The 18,164-nt window shown below is 43.8% G+C and overlaps 1 protein-coding gene across 2 annotated transcripts; it reads right to left on the bottom strand.

Moving 5' to 3' along the window:
- Positions 1-328: 328 nt before the first annotated feature.
- LOC109408104 (protein shuttle craft) lies at positions 329-12,133 on the bottom strand. 2 transcript variants are annotated; one of them, XM_019681318.3, is made up of 5 exons: positions 11,974-12,133; positions 11,234-11,583; positions 1,235-3,524; positions 803-1,151; positions 329-737 (listed from the first exon to the last, which is right to left on the bottom strand). In XM_019681318.3, the coding sequence occupies exons 2-5, from the start codon at positions 11,466-11,468 to the stop codon at positions 609-611; spliced, it is 3,003 nt and encodes a 1,000-aa protein (XP_019536863.3). In that variant the 5' UTR covers positions 11,469-11,583; positions 11,974-12,133; the 3' UTR covers positions 329-608. The 2 variants fall into 2 exon arrangements, with proteins under 2 accessions (XP_019536863.3, XP_029729407.2); XM_029873547.2 differs by having other exon boundaries at positions 11,234-11,578; positions 11,974-12,121.
- Between the last annotated feature and the right edge of the window lie 6,031 nt (positions 12,134-18,164).

Here is an 18,164-nt window from a genome sequence, read left to right as displayed (position 1 = left end):
GGTTTGCTAAATAGTTATGTGCCCATACAAATCAGCGCAAACTTCATAATTATTTTTTGCTTTTTTCCTTTTCTCACAAATCCATGAATATTAGAGGGAATCTCTTACCTTGGTATTTAGATACTTTGTACTGCCGCCACTCGCATAACAGTCCCATCTTCGCTGGGTTTCCTATACATATGGGACTGTTTTGCGAGTAGGGGCAGTATAGTTGATTATGGGAGTTAGATAAATGCCAAACTTACCTAACGTGGAGGTTTACTTACAATACGTCATAAGGAAGATATGATAGGACTTTCTCTGACAAAAATGATTTTCTTCAAACGTATTTACCCGGAATGGACTGTATATTGACTTAAAATTTTAGAATCTTCGTTTTCGTATAAATAGGTATGCAAAAATGTCTGAATACGATGAGAAATTGGACCTCCAAATGTGGAGCAAATAATCTAAGAAAAATTGAAAAAGACAAGATACAGATAAGATAAGAAGTAATAAATGAATAGCAGAAGAAGCATTTGAAATTAGAGAAAAATAAAAATGAAAAATAATTTAAATTGGGCAAAAATCGATCAATTTTTTTATGTTTTTTTTTTCTTGTGGTTCATTCACTTGCTAGCACTGGCGTTACTGCTGGCAGACGTTCTGCCCCAGGCATTCAAATTCGGAACCACCACACGCCGTTGACCGCTCTCGCGTTGGAGAACCTCCATCAGGCTCATGCTGGGCAGCCAAGTCTGAAAGGGAAGAATATCAATTAGCTTTCGATACCGCGGTTTGTTTTCTTTCAACTACGCCCAACCTTGAAACGATCGGCTGTGGCCACCACGTTGCGGTTCGGTTCGGCATCGTAGGCTATCGATTCGACGCCGAACATGGCGCTCATCTCGTGCACGACGCGACGCTTCTCCCGGTTCATCACCGGGAACGAGTGGCTGCGCGTGTGTTTGCTCTCCTTGGCCAGCTTCACCAGTTCGGTGAGCTTCTCGTGGATCATCTTGACCAGAGCGGGGTCCTTCTTGGCAAAGGTCTTGAGGAAGTCCGAATAGTTGGGCTGCAGCTTGGACGACAGGTCCGGGTTGCGGATCTGGAGTCCGATGGCGAGCCGACGGTTACGTTCTAGCAGACGGCACTCGTCACTGCACTCCAGACTGAAAAGGGGAGGAAGGAATGGTAATTAGGAAAGTTCGTAGACGAAATATCGAATATCAACGAAATGAACTACGGCACTTACGTTTTGTTGCTCTTTGGCTTGCCGGATCCGAGGATGTCACTCAGCTCGACCGAACCGCCGCGTTGCACCTCCTGCATGGATGAGGCCAGCTGCGCCGAGGCGAACCGCCTGTAATCCCGGTTAAAATCGTGACATGTGCGCATCTGCTTTCGGTGACCACACTCGCAGGTAACTTCGACCATTTCCCGGCAGGGCAGATCCGGTGGGCAGTCTCCATCGTGACAGGGAGCCTTGCATTGGTGGGTGCAGGTCGACCGTGGGACGGTGCAGTGTTGTTTGCAGATTTCCCCTTCGACGGTGATGCATTCGTTTTCGTGGCACGGTCGGATACACTTGTGGCGACCGCAGGGCAGTGGTTTGGCGCATGCAAGGCCACAACTGAACGAGCTCTGGAAGCACGGAATTGTTTTTCGTTGTTCGTGTTTGCCGTAGCAGTACTGGGTGGTGAGGACAACGCACGGTGGACAGTTGGGATCCGAGTGACAGTTGTGCAGGACCGGGTGGGAGCATGTGTGCTGCCGAGAGCAGGGTTTATCGCAATGAGGTTTCTTTGTTCCGCAAGGCACTGGTGGATAGATAACGCTCGCTCCACACTCGCAGGTTAGCTCATCGAACGAGACGCGATGGCAAACCGGGCAGGAACCTTTGTGACACGGTTTGTCGCAACGATGCCGACCGCAGGACAACATCTGAGAGCAGGTCTTGGTGCAGATGTGGTCAAAATCGATGCAACATTCCTGGTTGCACTTGTGTTTGGCGCAACTTCGCATCCGATTGCAGCGTTTTTTGCACCGCGCGTCATCGGCACGGGTCTGAAGCTGTTTGCACTTCATCTGCTGATCCATGTGGCCGCAGCGACACTTGACGACGGTTGATTTGTTGCACGGTGGGCATTCTCCGAGGTGGCACTTGGCAATGCACACGTGGTGGGCACCCGGAGGACCACAGAGCAGTTGCTTTCCACAAACGGCCTTGCATACCGGGATCGGATCCAAGCAGGATTCTCGTTCTCCTTTGATGATTGCTTGTTTGCCACAAGGACAGGACGTAATAAATTCAGGCGAAAGCGAACATTGACCACAAGGCCCCGGGTGGCAATGTTTCGCACAGTTGTGATTCCCGCAACCAAGTTCGGCATTACAAACGGCTTCACAACAGAACCGAGTTTTGTCTAAGTTATCGACCGTACAAGCCACCTGTTTCTTCTCCTTTCCACAATGACACTCATGCTCCAGGGTTTCCTCACATTCTTCACACGTGCCACAGTGGCACTTTCTCTGACAGGTATGAATTCCGCAGTTCAGGGGGTTTCCACAGGTAGCCTCGCATAGAATCTCATCCTTCTGGCTGCACTGCATCGGTTTGGTGGTTCTTCCACATCCGCAGCTCCGCTGGACCATCGCTTGACACGGTGGACACGGCCCCGGGTGGCACAACAGAGTACACGAATGCTCACAAAGATCCTCCCGGCCACAAAGTTCCCCACAGGAATGGGCAACATCGCTTCGATTGTATTGAGGATTCCTTTGCTTCCCACAGAAGCAATAGTACTCCCTGGGAATTTTCTTGGACACGTTCTGACACGCCGGGCATCTCCAACCATCGTCGGATTGGGAACTGCTGGCCCATTTGGTCGTGCAGTTCAGATGCAAAATATGGTAACAGTTCGGACAAGACCAAACCGGCTGCGCTGGCCGCACCAGATCGCAACAAACGAGGCACTCCAACTTGGAGGAATCCAGCTCCCGGATGAGTTTCTCGCGCTGCGAGCACTTGGAGATGATCTTCGCTTCTAGCTTTTCCTGGCGGGCCCGATTCCGTTGATATCCGCTCTGTTTCCGCTCCTTTACATCCGAACTTTTAAATCCGTTACTTTGATAATGGTTGCCACCGTTCATCTGAGCTTCGCTGCGCTCTTGCTCTGGCGGCCTCTGACCCTGACGACCGTTGTTACGGAATCGTCCTCCTCCTCCTCCTCCTCCACCTCCCGCTCCAGCGTTTCCCTTCCATCTTCCATTCTGTTGTTGAGGTAGTTGCTGTGATCTACGAGGCCGATCGGATTCCCTCGGTGGCTCATCGTGCTCACCGTCCTCCCCACCGTGCTCCCTCGGTGCTGGTGGCCGTGAATCGTTGAAACCACCGCCACGTCCTCGTCCTCCGCGCGCCCCAAATCCATTACGATCTCCGTTGCGATTATTTTTGCGACCGTTGTTGTTCCACCGCGGTCGATCATACTGCTGCTTTCGAATGGCGCCGGTCGATCTTTCGCCATTGTTAGGCTGGTGATGACCTGGGTAAGGTAGAGAAAAGAAGAGATTTAGAAAACATGTTAGAACTATGAAGAAAGGTCCTTGAAACATGCTTTAGGTTGCGCTGCAGAATAAACGGTAGTGATTTCTTTCCAGACGAAAGACACCGTTCATAAACGTAGTTTTTTTTAATAGGAGGGGGTCTGACCAAAGGCTATGCTCCATCAAGTAGGTATCAGAAGCCCGGCTCTACAGGCCCATTTTTATCCTCTATTTGGGATAAATTATCCAATAGTTTAAAGCAATAGCCGAATGTCAAATTTATGACGTCTTTTTGGAATATAATTTCTCCAACTTCAAGATTTCCTTCATGGATTGTCCTATGAATTCCTCCAAAAAAGTATTCGGGCATTTCACGGATACTTTGTTAAAGCTACTGAAGAGATTTCTCCAAAAATTTTGTAACGCTTTTCTCCAAGGCTCCCACCACGAATTCCTGCATAGGTTTCTCGAGGAATTTGGAATTGCTAGAGTTCCTTTAAGAATTTCTCCGAGGAGCCTATTGCTTCCACCAATTTTTTTTCCAACGATTTGTCCCAGAAATCCTCCAAGCTTTTCTCTAGATATTCCTCTATGAGTTCGATCGAGGACTGTTCCAGCAACTCCCGAAGGATTCGGGCTGCGAAACGGTGAGTCGGCAAGCTGGAGCGTGCAACATAGCTCAGATCCCAACAAGTGCCTACCTCATGCTTCCGCGGGTCAAGCGATGACAAAGACCGCCAGCTAAGAGTTGTGTGCTTAGCTGGTAGTGCAGCCTGGGCACTGTTGTCCTTCTGACTTCAGCTAGATTGAGAAGGTACGAACCGAGCGTCTATTCACCAAGGAGGTGCGGCTCAAACAGCGTCTGTTCTGGCATCCAGCGGCTGAGTAAGAAATGCTGCATCACGCCCAGCTAGATCCAAGGTGGTTGCCCCATCAGCATGGTCTTCCCAGTGTTGGTTGGGACGTTAAACAGAACTGGCACGATGGCCCTCCGGTGAGACAGGAGTGTTGGCGTAGGCCCAATAAGCCACCCGTAAAAATCCCCATTGCGAATAACATAGGAGAAAATACGACTCGATTCAATCGGCAAAGACCCACGCGAAAAAATGAGGACAACGACTGGAAACTTGGAACATGGAATTGCAAGTCACTAGGTTTCGCAGGATGTGGCAGGATAATCTACGACGAACTACATCCCCACAACTTCTACATCGTGGCGTTGCAGGAACTTTGTTGGACTGGACAGAAAGTATGGAAAAGCGTGCATCGAGCGGCTACCTTCTGCCAAAGCTGTGGCACCAGCAATGAACTTGGAACAGGATTTATAGCGTTGGGCAAGATACAGGGGATAGACAAAATGATCGGGACAGGCAAAATTTTCACTTTTCAAAAAATGTTCAACTAGCTGTAACTTTTCGAAAAGTGCATCAAATATTCTCAACTTTTTACTGTAAGTTCTTCAACTAGTTGTGTATCAGTGAACAAAATTTGGAAAAGATCGGACAATTGTTCACGAAGTTATAAAGATTTTTGAAAAAGATAAAATTATCCGATAGCCAACTTTGAGCTGTTATATCTCCGGATTCAATGAACTGATTGCAATGAAATTTTGACCATTCATGACTTATATAATGAACTCTGAAAAACATTTAACTTAACTTAAAATTTTTAACAAGCGAAAAAGTTATAGCGATTTTATTATTTTCACGATTTTTTAGTAAATTGGTCTATTTTTAATATACATCCCATTACTTTTTCAATTTATTGGCGGCTATGTTGTTACTTTCCTTCAAAACGCATTAATATATAAGTCAATTAGAGGGAAACTAAATGAACTATAATTTGCATCTTGAATTTTGAAACGTTGTTGATGTTTTGAATAATTTGTTGTTTTTTTAGAAAAATAATCTAATCGTTATAACTTTCTTCCGTGTTAAGAATATTAAGTAAAGTCAATGGTTTTGCATAGCTCATTATATAAGTCATAAATGGACAAAATTTCATTGCATTCGGTTCATTGAATCCGGAGATATAACAGCTCAAAGTTGGCTATCGGATAATTTTACCTTTTTCAAAAATCTTTATAACTTCGTGAAGAATTGTCCGATCATTTCCAAATTTTGTCCACTGATACACAACTAGTTGAGGAACTTACAGTAAAAATTTGAAAATATTTGATGTACTTTTCAAAAAGTTACAGCTAATTGAACATTTTTTGAAAAGTGAAAATTTTGCCTGTCCCGATCATTTTGTCTATCCCCTGTACGTCAACATGTGATCGGGTGGCAGCCATTCAACACAAGAATGTGCATGTTGAGGTTATGGGCCGTTTCTTCAACTACAGCATCATCAACGTCCACTGTCCACACGAAGGGAGACTTGATGACGAGAAAGAAGCGTTCTATGCAGGGGCGACTCGTCCAGATGTCCAACATGTGCATTGCACATGTGGAGCCACACTAAAAATGCGTCGAAAATAAAACTCTGTAACCGTTCATTATGAAAATCGCACGACGATTTTTCATACGCCTACGAGAAACACGTGCGTGGTGGATGCGCTACATTTTACGACCATCGTTGTTGAAGCATGTTCATTTCTGGTGTCGTACCGACCTGAGAGTACCGAACCGTCGCGTTGCATGGGAGTGTTTTTTCTCTCTTGCGTCTCTCTCAGAGCATTTGTTTGGTTGCAATGTTTATGTCGCCTGTTCATCTGCAACATCGTACATGCGAGGTGCCGTTTGTATAAGAATACATACGGGCATTTTTGTCATTGTGTTGGTGTATGTTCAGTGCGGAAAAGCGGTCTGACTGTCCATCGCCAAGATCGCACTGGTTGTGACGGCGGTACCCGTATGCAGATAAAACAAACAGAGCCCACGAATGTAGCACGCTGTTTTTTTCTGCCCACGGCGCATGTGTTGTTGACTATGCTTGAAGGATTATATTTTCAGCGGGGAATCAAAGGATCTACGCATTTCATGTTTACTGCTGATAGAGTTAAACTTCAAAAAATTTGATATTCTAAAAGTAAGGTCAAAAAACAATTTTGAATTGGTTCAATTGACTGATTCAATAAGTTAGCATGTTGAGTAAATGTGATTTTGAAATCAGTGGATGGATCGGGGGATTGTGAGCAAAGATATTTTTTTTTATCTGATCCTTATGTTATCATGTCATGTTATGATGTCGTGTTTGAAATTGAACTAGATTATTTAAAAAAGCATAACAAAGTTCATACAAACAAATGATAATAATATGCAATAATAATCAAATAAATTTTTGTACAGGCTCAACTGAATTTGGATGTGGTAGCAACTGCGAGTTTATTCAGTACCAACCCATGTTCAATCACGAAACAACATAAGTCATAATTCTCAGGTCATAATCATTCATCTGTTTCGCTTTGTATGAGGCAGATGTTTTTAGAATTCGGCATAATTTTTTTTTTCAAGTTCGACCTCAAAACATAAAAAAGTATGAGAATTTGTAGTACATACGATGTTATTTATATTATCGGCTTATCGGCTTCGTAAAATAGCCAAACAAAAAAATTGAACATGTAGCCGAAAAGGTCACGAGTCGCCCCTGGTTCTATGCGCAGTTAGAGCAAACATACGATAGTTCTTCGCCGCGTGACGTGAAAATCGTTGTAGGCGTCATGAACGCGCAGGTAGAAAGGGAGGAAATGTACAGACCGGTAATCGGGCGCGACAACCTGCATGCCGTATCGAATGATAACGGCCAGCGATGCGTAAACTTTGCAGCCTTCCGTGGTATGGTAGTCCGAAGCACCTTCTTCCCCCGCAAATATATCACCCGACCATCAAACAGAAAACCAAATCGACCACGTTCTAATCGACGGTAAATTCTTCTCGGATATTACCACTATCTGCACATACCGCAGTGCGTTCGGATAACTACTTAGTCGCTGTATGCATGCACTCAAAACTTTCGACAGTTATCACCACGCGTCGAAGTCGAACGCCGCGGCTCAACATCGAGCAACTTCGTAACGTAGAAGTGGCTCAAGACTACGCGCAGCAGTTAGCAGTGGCCCTACCAACGGAAGAGCAGCTTGGCGCAGCTACACTTGAAGATGGCTGGAGGGACATCCGATCCGCCATAGGTAGTACCTCGGCTACAGCACTAGGCTTCGCGACTCCGAATCACAGAAACGACTGGTACGACGGCGAATGTGAACAGTTGAAAAACGAGAAGAATGCAGCATGGGCGAGAATGCTGCAACATCGTACGAGAGCGAATGAGGCACGTTACAGAAAGGCGCGGAACAGGCAGAACTCAGTCTTCCGGATGAAGAAGCACCAGCAGGAAGAACGAGATCGCGAAGCGATGGAAGAGCTGTACCGCGAACACATGGAAGTTCTACGAGAAGCTGAACCACTCGCGCAGAGGATTTGTGCCACAAGCCCATATGTGCCGAGACAATCACGGAACTCTTCCCACGAGCAAGTGTGAGGTGGTCGACAGGTTCCGGCAGCATTACGATGAGCACCTCAATGGCCACGTTGCAAGCACCGAAGGTGGCGTAGTAACCGATCTAGCAGTATGTGCACAGGACGAAAGATTTCCAGCCCCTAACCTCCAAGAGATTGAGGAGGAGTTTAGTCGGTTGAAAAACAACAAAGCCGTTGGAGCAGATCAACTATCAAGCGAGTTACTAAAATACGGTGGAGTAGTACTGGTGAGAGCACTACACTGGGTCATTACCAATATTTGAGAGGAAGAGTAGATGAAAGGTATCGTGTGTCCCATCCCATCTACCAAAAGGGCGACAAGTTGGATTACGGGAACTATCGCGCGATCACACTACTGAGCGTTGACAACAAGATACTCTCTCAAATTTTATGCCGCCGTCTATCACCGATTTCAAGAGAGTTCGTGGGTCAATATCAGGCTGGATTCATGGGTGAACGCGCTACAACGGACCAGATGTCCGCCATCCGCCAGGTGTTGCAGAAATGCCGCGAATACAACGTGCCCACACATCACTTGTTAATCGATTTCAAATCGGCGTATGATACAATCGATCGAGAACAGCTATGACAGATTATGCACGAATACGGATTCCCAGATAAACTGATACGATTGTTCAAGGTGACGATGGATCGAGTGATGTGCGTAGTTCGAGTATCAGGGACACTCTCGAGTCCCTTCGAATCTCGCAGAGAGTTACGGCAAGGTGATGGTCTTTCGTGTTTGCTGTTCAACATTGCGGTAGAGGGTGTAATAAGGAGAGCGGGGATAAACACGAGTGGAACGATTTTCACGAAGTCCGTTCAGCTGCTTGGTTTCGCTGATGATATTGATATTATAGCTCGTAAATTTGAGACGATCGCGGAAACGTACGTGGTGAAATCGAGGCGGTTGAAGAATTTGTGTACTTGGGCTCACTGGTGACCTCCGACAACGACGCCAGCAGAGAAATTCAGATACGCATTGTGGCAGAAAATCGAGCTTACTTTGGACTCCGCAGAACTCTACGTTCGAATGAAGTTTGCCGTCAGTTAACTGCCGAAGTTAACTATTTACAAAACTTTGATTAGACCGGTAATCCTCTATGGGCACGAAGCATGGACCCTACGTGCAGAGGACCAACGCGCCCTTGGAGTTTTCGAACGGAAGGTGTTGCGTACCATCTACGGTGGAGTGCAGATGGAAGACGGGACTTGGAGAACCCGAATAAAACGATATCATACGGCTGCGATACAGTCAATCATTTTCTGATTATACGTGGAATCATAAAATGGATCATAAACCGATGATTATGTGAATGATATTAATGGTAACAGGAATCATATCCGGAGTTTGAATGATAGACCGAATGGGTTGTTAAGTATCGTTACCATTCAAAAACGGCTATTTTCACGAACAAAATTTTCATCAAATTATTCACGTTATAATCACTTTATCATTGATTTTATGATACACTGAATAATGAAACAAAAACTGAAATATTTCACAGTTCTGCCTTACCGACCTCAAAAATGATACACCCCTGCAGATCCATCTACTGTCAAAGTTCGTGACGTCATCTGTTGTGTTTATCTTGGTGCTGCTGGAAGTTTTTTGTTACAAAGTTGGGAATCGAACTTGGCTGCTGCTGGGTTGGTGACTTCGTTTTTTTCTCGCGAGTGCTTTTCTTGTTGGACCACATCGACATTGTGCTCGCGAGTGTTTAGAAGGCAGTTTTGTGAGAGTTAAAAGTCGAAGTATATACATAAAACGACATGAAGTAACTTTCTTCTTGGGTCTCAATGCGGGTCGCGGTCGCCGCACAACTTTGTTGTTTCATGAAAGGTACGTTATTCAATTACCTCGTCGATTACTTAGATGACCCGAAAATAGTCAGGAATGCATCATTGCAGTGCAAAAAGTTATAGTTACCAGGTAGTAGCCAATACACAGGGGCGGCAAAACATGCTGCGGAGGGATAAAATTACAGCGCGTTGTGCAGTTTCCATGATCACAACCATGCGCTTAGTGTACATTGATTATTATGACCTGATATATAATGAATTCGTTATGGAGGATGCTACAACTCCTCTGAATCCGTACAACATAGCCAGTAAATTTGTGCAAACCGAATGATTGAAAATTATATATTAATCATTGAGTGTGTAATAATCATTTGTTCTATGATATATGAACAGTATTGAAACGTCCATTTTTTATAGTTTACATAATCTGATCATTGGGCAATCATTACTTGAATAATTATTATTCAGTGAATAGAAAGCTTATAATATACACGATACCATGAATTGTAAAAATCTATTCGGGAAGGCGAATGAACCACGAGCTGTATCAGCTGCTGAGAGAACCAATCATCATCAACACCGCAAAAATCGGGAGGCTACGGTGGGCGGGTCACGTCATCAAGATGTTGGATAGCAACCCGACTAAAATACGACCGGCACAAGAAGACGTGGAGCGCAGCGAGCTAGGTGGGTCGACCAACTGGAGGACGATCTGCGGACCCTACGCAGAGTGCGGAACTGGAGACAAACAGCCATGGACCGAGTGGAATGGAGGAGGCTACTATGTACAGCAGAGGTCACCCCGGCCTTAGCCTGATCGGTAAGGTAAGTATGAGAGAAACTGATCATAGGGCCTTTGGAGTCGTAAAGTACTGCGAACAATACTGGGCAGTAAACTGAATAAAACATGTCAAGCTAGGCTGGGCTGGACACGTAGCTCATATGCCGGAGAAACGACAAGCTAAAACCATATTCAGCAGAAAACCAGGAAGGGACCGTCGGCCACGCACTCGCTGGCTTTTTGCAGTTGAGGAAGGACCTAAAGCTTAACGTTCAGGGCGACTAGAGGCGATTTTCCCAGGACCGAGACCAGCGGAATCGAATGCTTCACACGGCGTAGATTCACCGCTACGAGTTCAATTGTAGCCCATAAAATATCAAGTATCCCAAAAGATTTTTCAAGAACTTCTCCCATTTCCTTGAGAGTTTCACGATTAATTCCGGAATTCTCCCGTGGATTTGTCCGAGAATTGGATTATTTCTACAAAGATTATGAAGCATAATCCTGAAGGTAGTAAAGAATAACAGTTTTCCTGACATAGTATTGATTACACTAAAATCAGATTATCCAAATCCTGTAAGAATTCTTGATTGTCCTGATGAAGCACAAAGAACATCCCCACACAAAACGATATCATCAGCCTTACCTTCCACGCCACCGCTTCGGCCGTTCTCCTGTGGTTCCTGTCTCTGCCAGCGGGGTACAAACTCCGCCGCCGTTGGTTTCAAACTTGAGCTTCCGTCATCTGCACCGAACCGCAGCCGTCCGGAACCAGAACTGGACGGTTCCTGGAGCGAAGTCCGAGCGGAAAACTGCGATATGAACTGCTCGAAGCTCTGGTGCCCAGCGGGAGCCGCACTTCCGCCGTTCGAAGCCGCCATTCCTTGCGGCGGCGGCTTGCTATCTTCTTCCGTAGCACAACCGAGATCTTTTGCCCCGCGAGGGGGATTCGGGGTGAAGAAGGAACGCAACTCTCAGTGGCGATGTTGGACTGCCCTGAAAAGAACGAACTTGTTACGGCTGATTGATTGTGAAATGTTATGTGGGAAAAGATGAGATTCCCCAAGAGAGATAAGATTTTCAATTAATCAGTGGTCATCAGCAACCTACATATTACTCAATAGTGGTAATTTTAGGTACCAGCATATCGCCCTTCCTCTGCTACTGATGATAGGTAGCAACAGTAAATGGGCCTCAGCCACCTGAACACCAGGCAGAGGAGCACCCCACCAATGAGTGCACTCATCATGATGGATGGCAAAGGGCAAGCAGGGGAGAGAAACTTTCCAATGGTGGTGCAATGTTGTGAAATTTCAATCGAAAGATATCGCTCCACCAACGAGCCAAACGGGAAAATTTTACCACCCGTTGTTGTTTGGAACTTACCTGAGCTGGAAAATCGAAGGAAAACGCCGGGAAAATGAGGAAAAGAACTAAAAAAAACTGGAAAACTACTTTCGATGATGAGCTGGGTGCTGCACGAGCTGACGGTGGTCGTCAGTCAGACAGAGACCATCACAGTGGGGTGCTTCGGGTGTTTTGTTCGCTTGGCGAAAAGTCAGTTTTGGTGAAGAACGGTGTGAAGCAAGGTGTGAAGGCATGGATGCAGCCCTGCAATCTGGGCCAGCTTTTGAAAAGGGGGTTAACGGTTATGTTTCCGACAAACTTTTTGCTTTTTTCTATTGCGATTTTTTTTCGACTTAGACTTTGATGCAATAAATTTCGTCGTACTCAGATTTTGCTTTCGATTTCGCTGTTACCTCAGTCGCAGGGTTTTTGCAACTCGCCCGATAATGTGACAGTTTTCGCCAGCCGTCTCAATGTTTACCATTAAGGTGTCTTACTGAATCACGAAGTTTTCAAACGAATCATTGACTTTTTGCTTTTCAATGATTGTTTGCCTCGCATTTTTGAAGTGATAAAAAACTGTCAATTCTGAAGCAACGCAGTACAGAAAGTATCATCGCAATCACTGCGAGTGAGCATATTATAGGATGATACATTTTTTTATGTCTTTATTTATGAGATTTTCAGCCCGAGGCTGGTTCATCTCAGTAGGATATTGTCGCGCTTATCTTTTATTAGAGTCCTGCGGCGGTCGTACGCTCGCAAGGCATACCGCCGCATGACAGTCGCAAGGCAAAACAAAAGAAAAAGTGTTCCCGCCAAAAACAAAAGCACGTGGGCTTCGCGAAGTGACAGATGTTTTTGAATGTATTTGTGACGAACGGCAAGAGTGGCTCATTGGAATGAGCGTTCTTGCTGTCAAACCACCGACGAACCGACGTGACAGTGGTGATTCAAAAGTGTCCCCCCCAAATTTAACGGTCGACCACCGAAGCGAGCGATCGCTTCTGTCAAATCAGCGCAGACGCGAACCGTTTCCTATATGAACACATGGGGGTTCGGTGTCGAGCTACCAAAACATCGCGGGCCGTTATAGAGGTGGCGATAGTGTTCGCTTATTTTTCATCATGGCGTCGCGGACAACAAATTTGAATTTATTTGTTCTAGCTGTCACGTCGGTTCGTCGGTGGTCAAACCCCATATAATGGAATTATATACATTTAAATCTGGTGACGCTGTTATGATTAGTGACTGTCGCGCTAATATCAGGAGCCACAGGCAGATAAACGCCATTTTCTGATTTTTCTTGAGAGGCATAATACTTTTTCATACGAATATTCGCTTTGGTGGCAGAGAATTATCACTTTGAAATTTTGAGGCTCATATCCAACATGGCTGCCAATGTTGATGATGCCGTAAAAGCCTTAAGGTCTTTTGTTCTCGGCCCATGAGCTGGTCATGTTTAAGCTAAGTTTCCTGTTGCCAAGTAGAGCGCTCAAGTAAAATTTCACCTTTTTCCGTAAGTAATTTTGACAGTTGTTTAACTGACAGCATTTTGTCGAAATGATGCTGTAAGAAGGATGTGAAGAAAAGGGCACCAGGTTGTTTACGATTTGGACTTAGAGAAATTTCGTTCTTTTCCTCAGGAAATGTTATTGAAACTTAAATGTACTATTTCGCGCGCGTGTAGAGAAAATGATTCAATTTCAAACTTTTGAGTGGGCTTCTGGGGAAAATCCCGATAGTGAGATTCCAACGGAGTTGTGAAGCTTTCCAGGGAAAATACTGATTAGAGACATTGCGCTGGAATTCTGGGGAAACTTTTGATGGTATTACAGAGAGAACTAAGGTTAGATACTCATTAAAAATTCTGCAATTTAGGCGTTCGGACTACGATGGAAGGAATTCTGCTGGGACTCTGGCGGTTACTTTATGGAGTTGTTGAAGAAATACTGGGACAAAGCTTCACGGGAAATTTTATGAAGATTCACGAAGGATTCTTTGTGATGAATCTTCTGGCATTCCGTACGAAGGTTTTTCTCTGGGATTTCGCAGAGAAAATCCTTCCTTCAGCAACTTCTTCCAGGATTCCTCCAGAACCTCCTTCTAGATCTCCTCTAGGAGTAAATTTTTGGGTTCCTCCTATAGTTTCTTCTGGTATTACTCCAGGATTTTCTTTAAAGATTACACCAGGAGTGGCATCAGTGAGATTTCTCCAATAATTCCTCTAAAAGATTCCTCCTGAAATTCCTCCGAAGATTCCTCCAGGTATCCATTCAGGGATTCCTCCGGAGATTCCTCCAGAAATCGCTCCAAAAATTCATCCGGAGATTCTTTCGGAATTCCTCCGGAGGTCCAGGAATTCCTCCGAGGATTCCTCGGAAGAATCTCTGGAAGGAATTCCTGAAGGAATCTCCGAAGTAATTCCTGGAGGAACCTCCAGAATTGGGGGAATTCCGGGAGGAATCTCCGGAGAAATTGCAGGAAGAATCCCCGGAGGTATTCCTTGATGAGGAATTCCTGGAAGAATTTCTGGAGGGATTCCTGGAGGAATCCCCGGAGGAATTTCTGGAGGAATCTCCGGAGAAATTTCCGGAGGAATCTCTGGAAGAATTCCCGAAGGAATCTCCAGAGGATTTTCCGAAGATATCTCTGGAGGAATTCCCGGAGAAATGTCTGGAAGAATTTCCGGAGGAATCACCGAAAGAATTTCCGTAGGAATCTCCGGAGGATTTTTTAGAAGAATCTCCGAAGGAATTATTGGAGACCCGGGTAGAGGAAAAAAGCTCAATAATAGCATATTTTGATATTGAGATCAAAATGTGATATTGGTTTGATTGATATAAGAGATAAAAGATCTAAAAATAATATCTGAAATTTACTCCTGGAACGTCATCATCAGATCATATTTAGATCTTGTAAGATCTAACCAATAGCAGCAAGCTATTCGTTTGATCTCGAAATATCAAATTTTGATATTGTTCAGATATTCCAGGAACATTTTTCAGATATTATTTTCAGATCTTTTATCTCTTATATCAATCAAACCAATATCACGTTTTGATCGTCAGTACTTCACCTCTACCCGGGGAAATCTCAGAAGGAATTTCTGGAGATTTGCTCCAGAAGATGCTCTGATGATTGCCTGTAGGAATTTTGGAAGAATTGCACGGGAATTTCAGAGGAACTCCCGGTAAATTCCTGGTGGAATTATTGGTGAACTTCTGGTGGAATTCCCGAGGTAATTTGAGATGAGTTCGTGGGAAACTCCTGGAGGAATTTCTTGGAAACTCATTGGGTGATTCCAAGGGAATTTCTGCAGGATATCCCTGGGAACTCCTACAAGAATTCACGGGGAACTCCTGGATATATTCACGGCAAACACCTGAAGGAATTAACGGGGAACTTCTGGAGGCATTCCCGGGGAACTCCCGGAAGTTTTATTGGGGGTTTCCTGGAAGTGGAACCTAATAATTTTTGGATGATTTCCCGGGGGAATCCCTGGAGGAATTTCCGGAACACTCCTTGAGGAATTCCTGGGGAACTCCTGGAGGAATTTCCGGGGAACTCCCACGAAAATATCCGGGAAAATCCGGAAGAATTCCTGATAATATCCTGGAGGAGAACTTCTAGAAGAATTTCCGTGAACTCCTGGGGGACATGCTAGACCAGTGTTTCCCAAACTTTTAGGAGGTATCGCCCCCTTAGAGCTTTAAAAATGCATTTTCGCCCCCTAGGTGGGATTTAATTTTCCTATAAAAGATGGCTGGAACTGTGCTTAGCTAAAACCCTCAAAAGCGCTACTGTGGCAAAGCTAGTAGTGACTTTTATTGTATTGTATGCTAGTATTGAGCATTGCTTAATTCAAATATAACGGACATCTATGAACACTCGCTATTCTCAATCAAATGTTTTACCAGTAGTACTCTAAAAGGGACTCAATTAAGACTGATGGAGAACAATAAAAAATCCATGTTATGTATAAAAAGTTGAACTCAGAAAAATATTGATATATTTTCAAATGTAGTTGCTTTTCCCAGTAATAGAAAAAGCCAGTAATCCAAATCGATGTGCTTTGTATAAATTTGAATGCTTCCTGTGTTTTAATTAAATTGTCAAATAAGCTAAAACTGTAGCATTCTTGGTAAAAATTTGATGAAATTTGACTCTGAATTTTGAGAAAGTTTTCAAATTAACTCCTAGTAACGTTTGAAATTCCTCCGAGAATCTTCTCTAAAATATTGCCAGACACTATTTGAAGAATTTCATTAGAAAAGTGTTATGAAACTCGTCTGAACCACATGTTTTTGATTGACAATTCTATGAAGAAATCCACCTACGGATTACAAACTATGCTCATCCATTCGTGAAAAAAAAACTCTGTTACTTTCATAATTTTGACTAAAATTTATCATGATAGACGAATAGTGAATATAATAGGAGCTTCCTAATATATTTTTTGAGATTTCCAGAATTTAAGAAATCCTTCACAAATACGTGTATCATTCATACTTGTTTTTTTTAACAATTTCACCAAAGAGTCCACATAAACACTAATAATTCTAATCAAGTCGATGTTTAAGTATGCTAATAACAACATTTTTTCAAAAATTCTAGAAAAAATCTTAAAATGTCAACTTTAATGTCAGGGAGTTTTTATGATTCAGTTGACATTCTCGGCTTTCGTATTTTATAGAAGATTTCCAACCATTAAAAAATCGCCCCCTTTTTATAATTTTCGCTCCCCAATTTTTATTTTCCGAATTTTCGCCCCCCTGGGCTTGATTTTCGCCCCCAGGGGGGCGATTTCGCCCACTTTGGGAATCACAGTGCTAGACGAAATATCGAGAAACTTCTGAGAGAATTTTTTTAGGAATTTTCGAGAACTAGAAAACCTCAGATTTCTTTTGATAGAGCAAAACAGAGCAAGAGCAATGCTGCAGATTCTCACATAATTCCTTTCTTCCAGGAAACAAACATATCCACCGAGCTGGAGTTGTTCTGAAATTAACCGCAGGATATCCGTGCTCATTGTGTTTCGCCGCGCATACGCGCCAACTTGTGACGTAGTTGGGGGGCAAGGACTTTCAAAACCAATCGAATGCGGAAAATATCGATGCAATTCATCTTATTCAGGCTTATTCAGGCATATCCACGTGAAAACTAGTGCATTGGACTGAAAAATGTTGAGTTTTGTCCAATTTTGGAGAGCTTCGACCCCCACTACGTCAGTTGGCGCCTATGCCGCAGCGGCATACTTGCAGATTTTTTTAAGTACGTACCGCAGTGCTTCCGCATTCCATTGCCGAACCCATTGCGTTTTCCACAATCAAATAAATAAATAAAATATTTGACGCTGTGTACTACATGCCTAAGGCCCCTGTGTACTAACAGCTTAATGCACCCTGATGTCTTTGGTGCGAAAGAAGAAACAAAAACGAAAGAGAAATGCCACTTTAACTCACGGAATAATACATCGACATATTATTCCGTACGGAAAATTAACAACATCGCATGACAGTGCCATCTGTTGGCAAATCTTTCTGGCTGCAAATTACTTATCAACTGCGAACGCTTAAGTAATTTTGATTGCAAAAGTTTCACGTGACCATTACTTGTCCTATCTTTTTACACAGTACTTACCAGGTGGAAACTAGCCATTACACAACAAAACCAGCTGGTTCGCCGATGTTAACGTTCATCCTTATTGTTCTCAGCTACCAGCTGTTTATGTTTTCATAACAAAATCAGTTGGTTTCGCCTGAATCGGGGAAAGAAGGCGAAAAGGTGTCATAAAGGCTAGGTTAGTACCATATTAGGGCGAGTTCAATTTCGTCGCCAAAGTCTGATTATTCATAAAAAATACAATACAATAGGTCATATGAATAAAGTTGAGTAAATACTCTTTACTAAATCTGTGAAGCCGTGGAGCAAATCACTGTGAATCTTCGCAGAGATCTGAGTAAAGAGTATTTAGTCAGCTTTATTCATACGGCCTAATATCATTTTCAATATCAAACCAATGGCTATTGAAAATTATTTTGGGTATACCCAAGTAACAATCTTAATTCTATTTGGTTTTATTTGTTTTTATGATAGTTTTATCGGGACATTGCATATTCTAGTTGATCTTATCGGAGTCTCAGCTGAGCACAACTATTCTTCGTCAATATGTGGTTTTAAAAACACCTCCAAGAATACTTGAGGTTCAGTTCATAAAACCATAAACA

Source organism: Aedes albopictus, chromosome 2 (genome assembly GCF_035046485.1).
Source record: "Aedes albopictus strain Foshan chromosome 2, AalbF5, whole genome shotgun sequence".
NCBI classification, from domain to species: domain Eukaryota; kingdom Metazoa; phylum Arthropoda; class Insecta; order Diptera; family Culicidae; genus Aedes; species Aedes albopictus.
The sequence above is the reverse complement of the archived record's forward strand: the minus strand, read 5'-3'. Positions and strand labels throughout refer to the sequence as shown.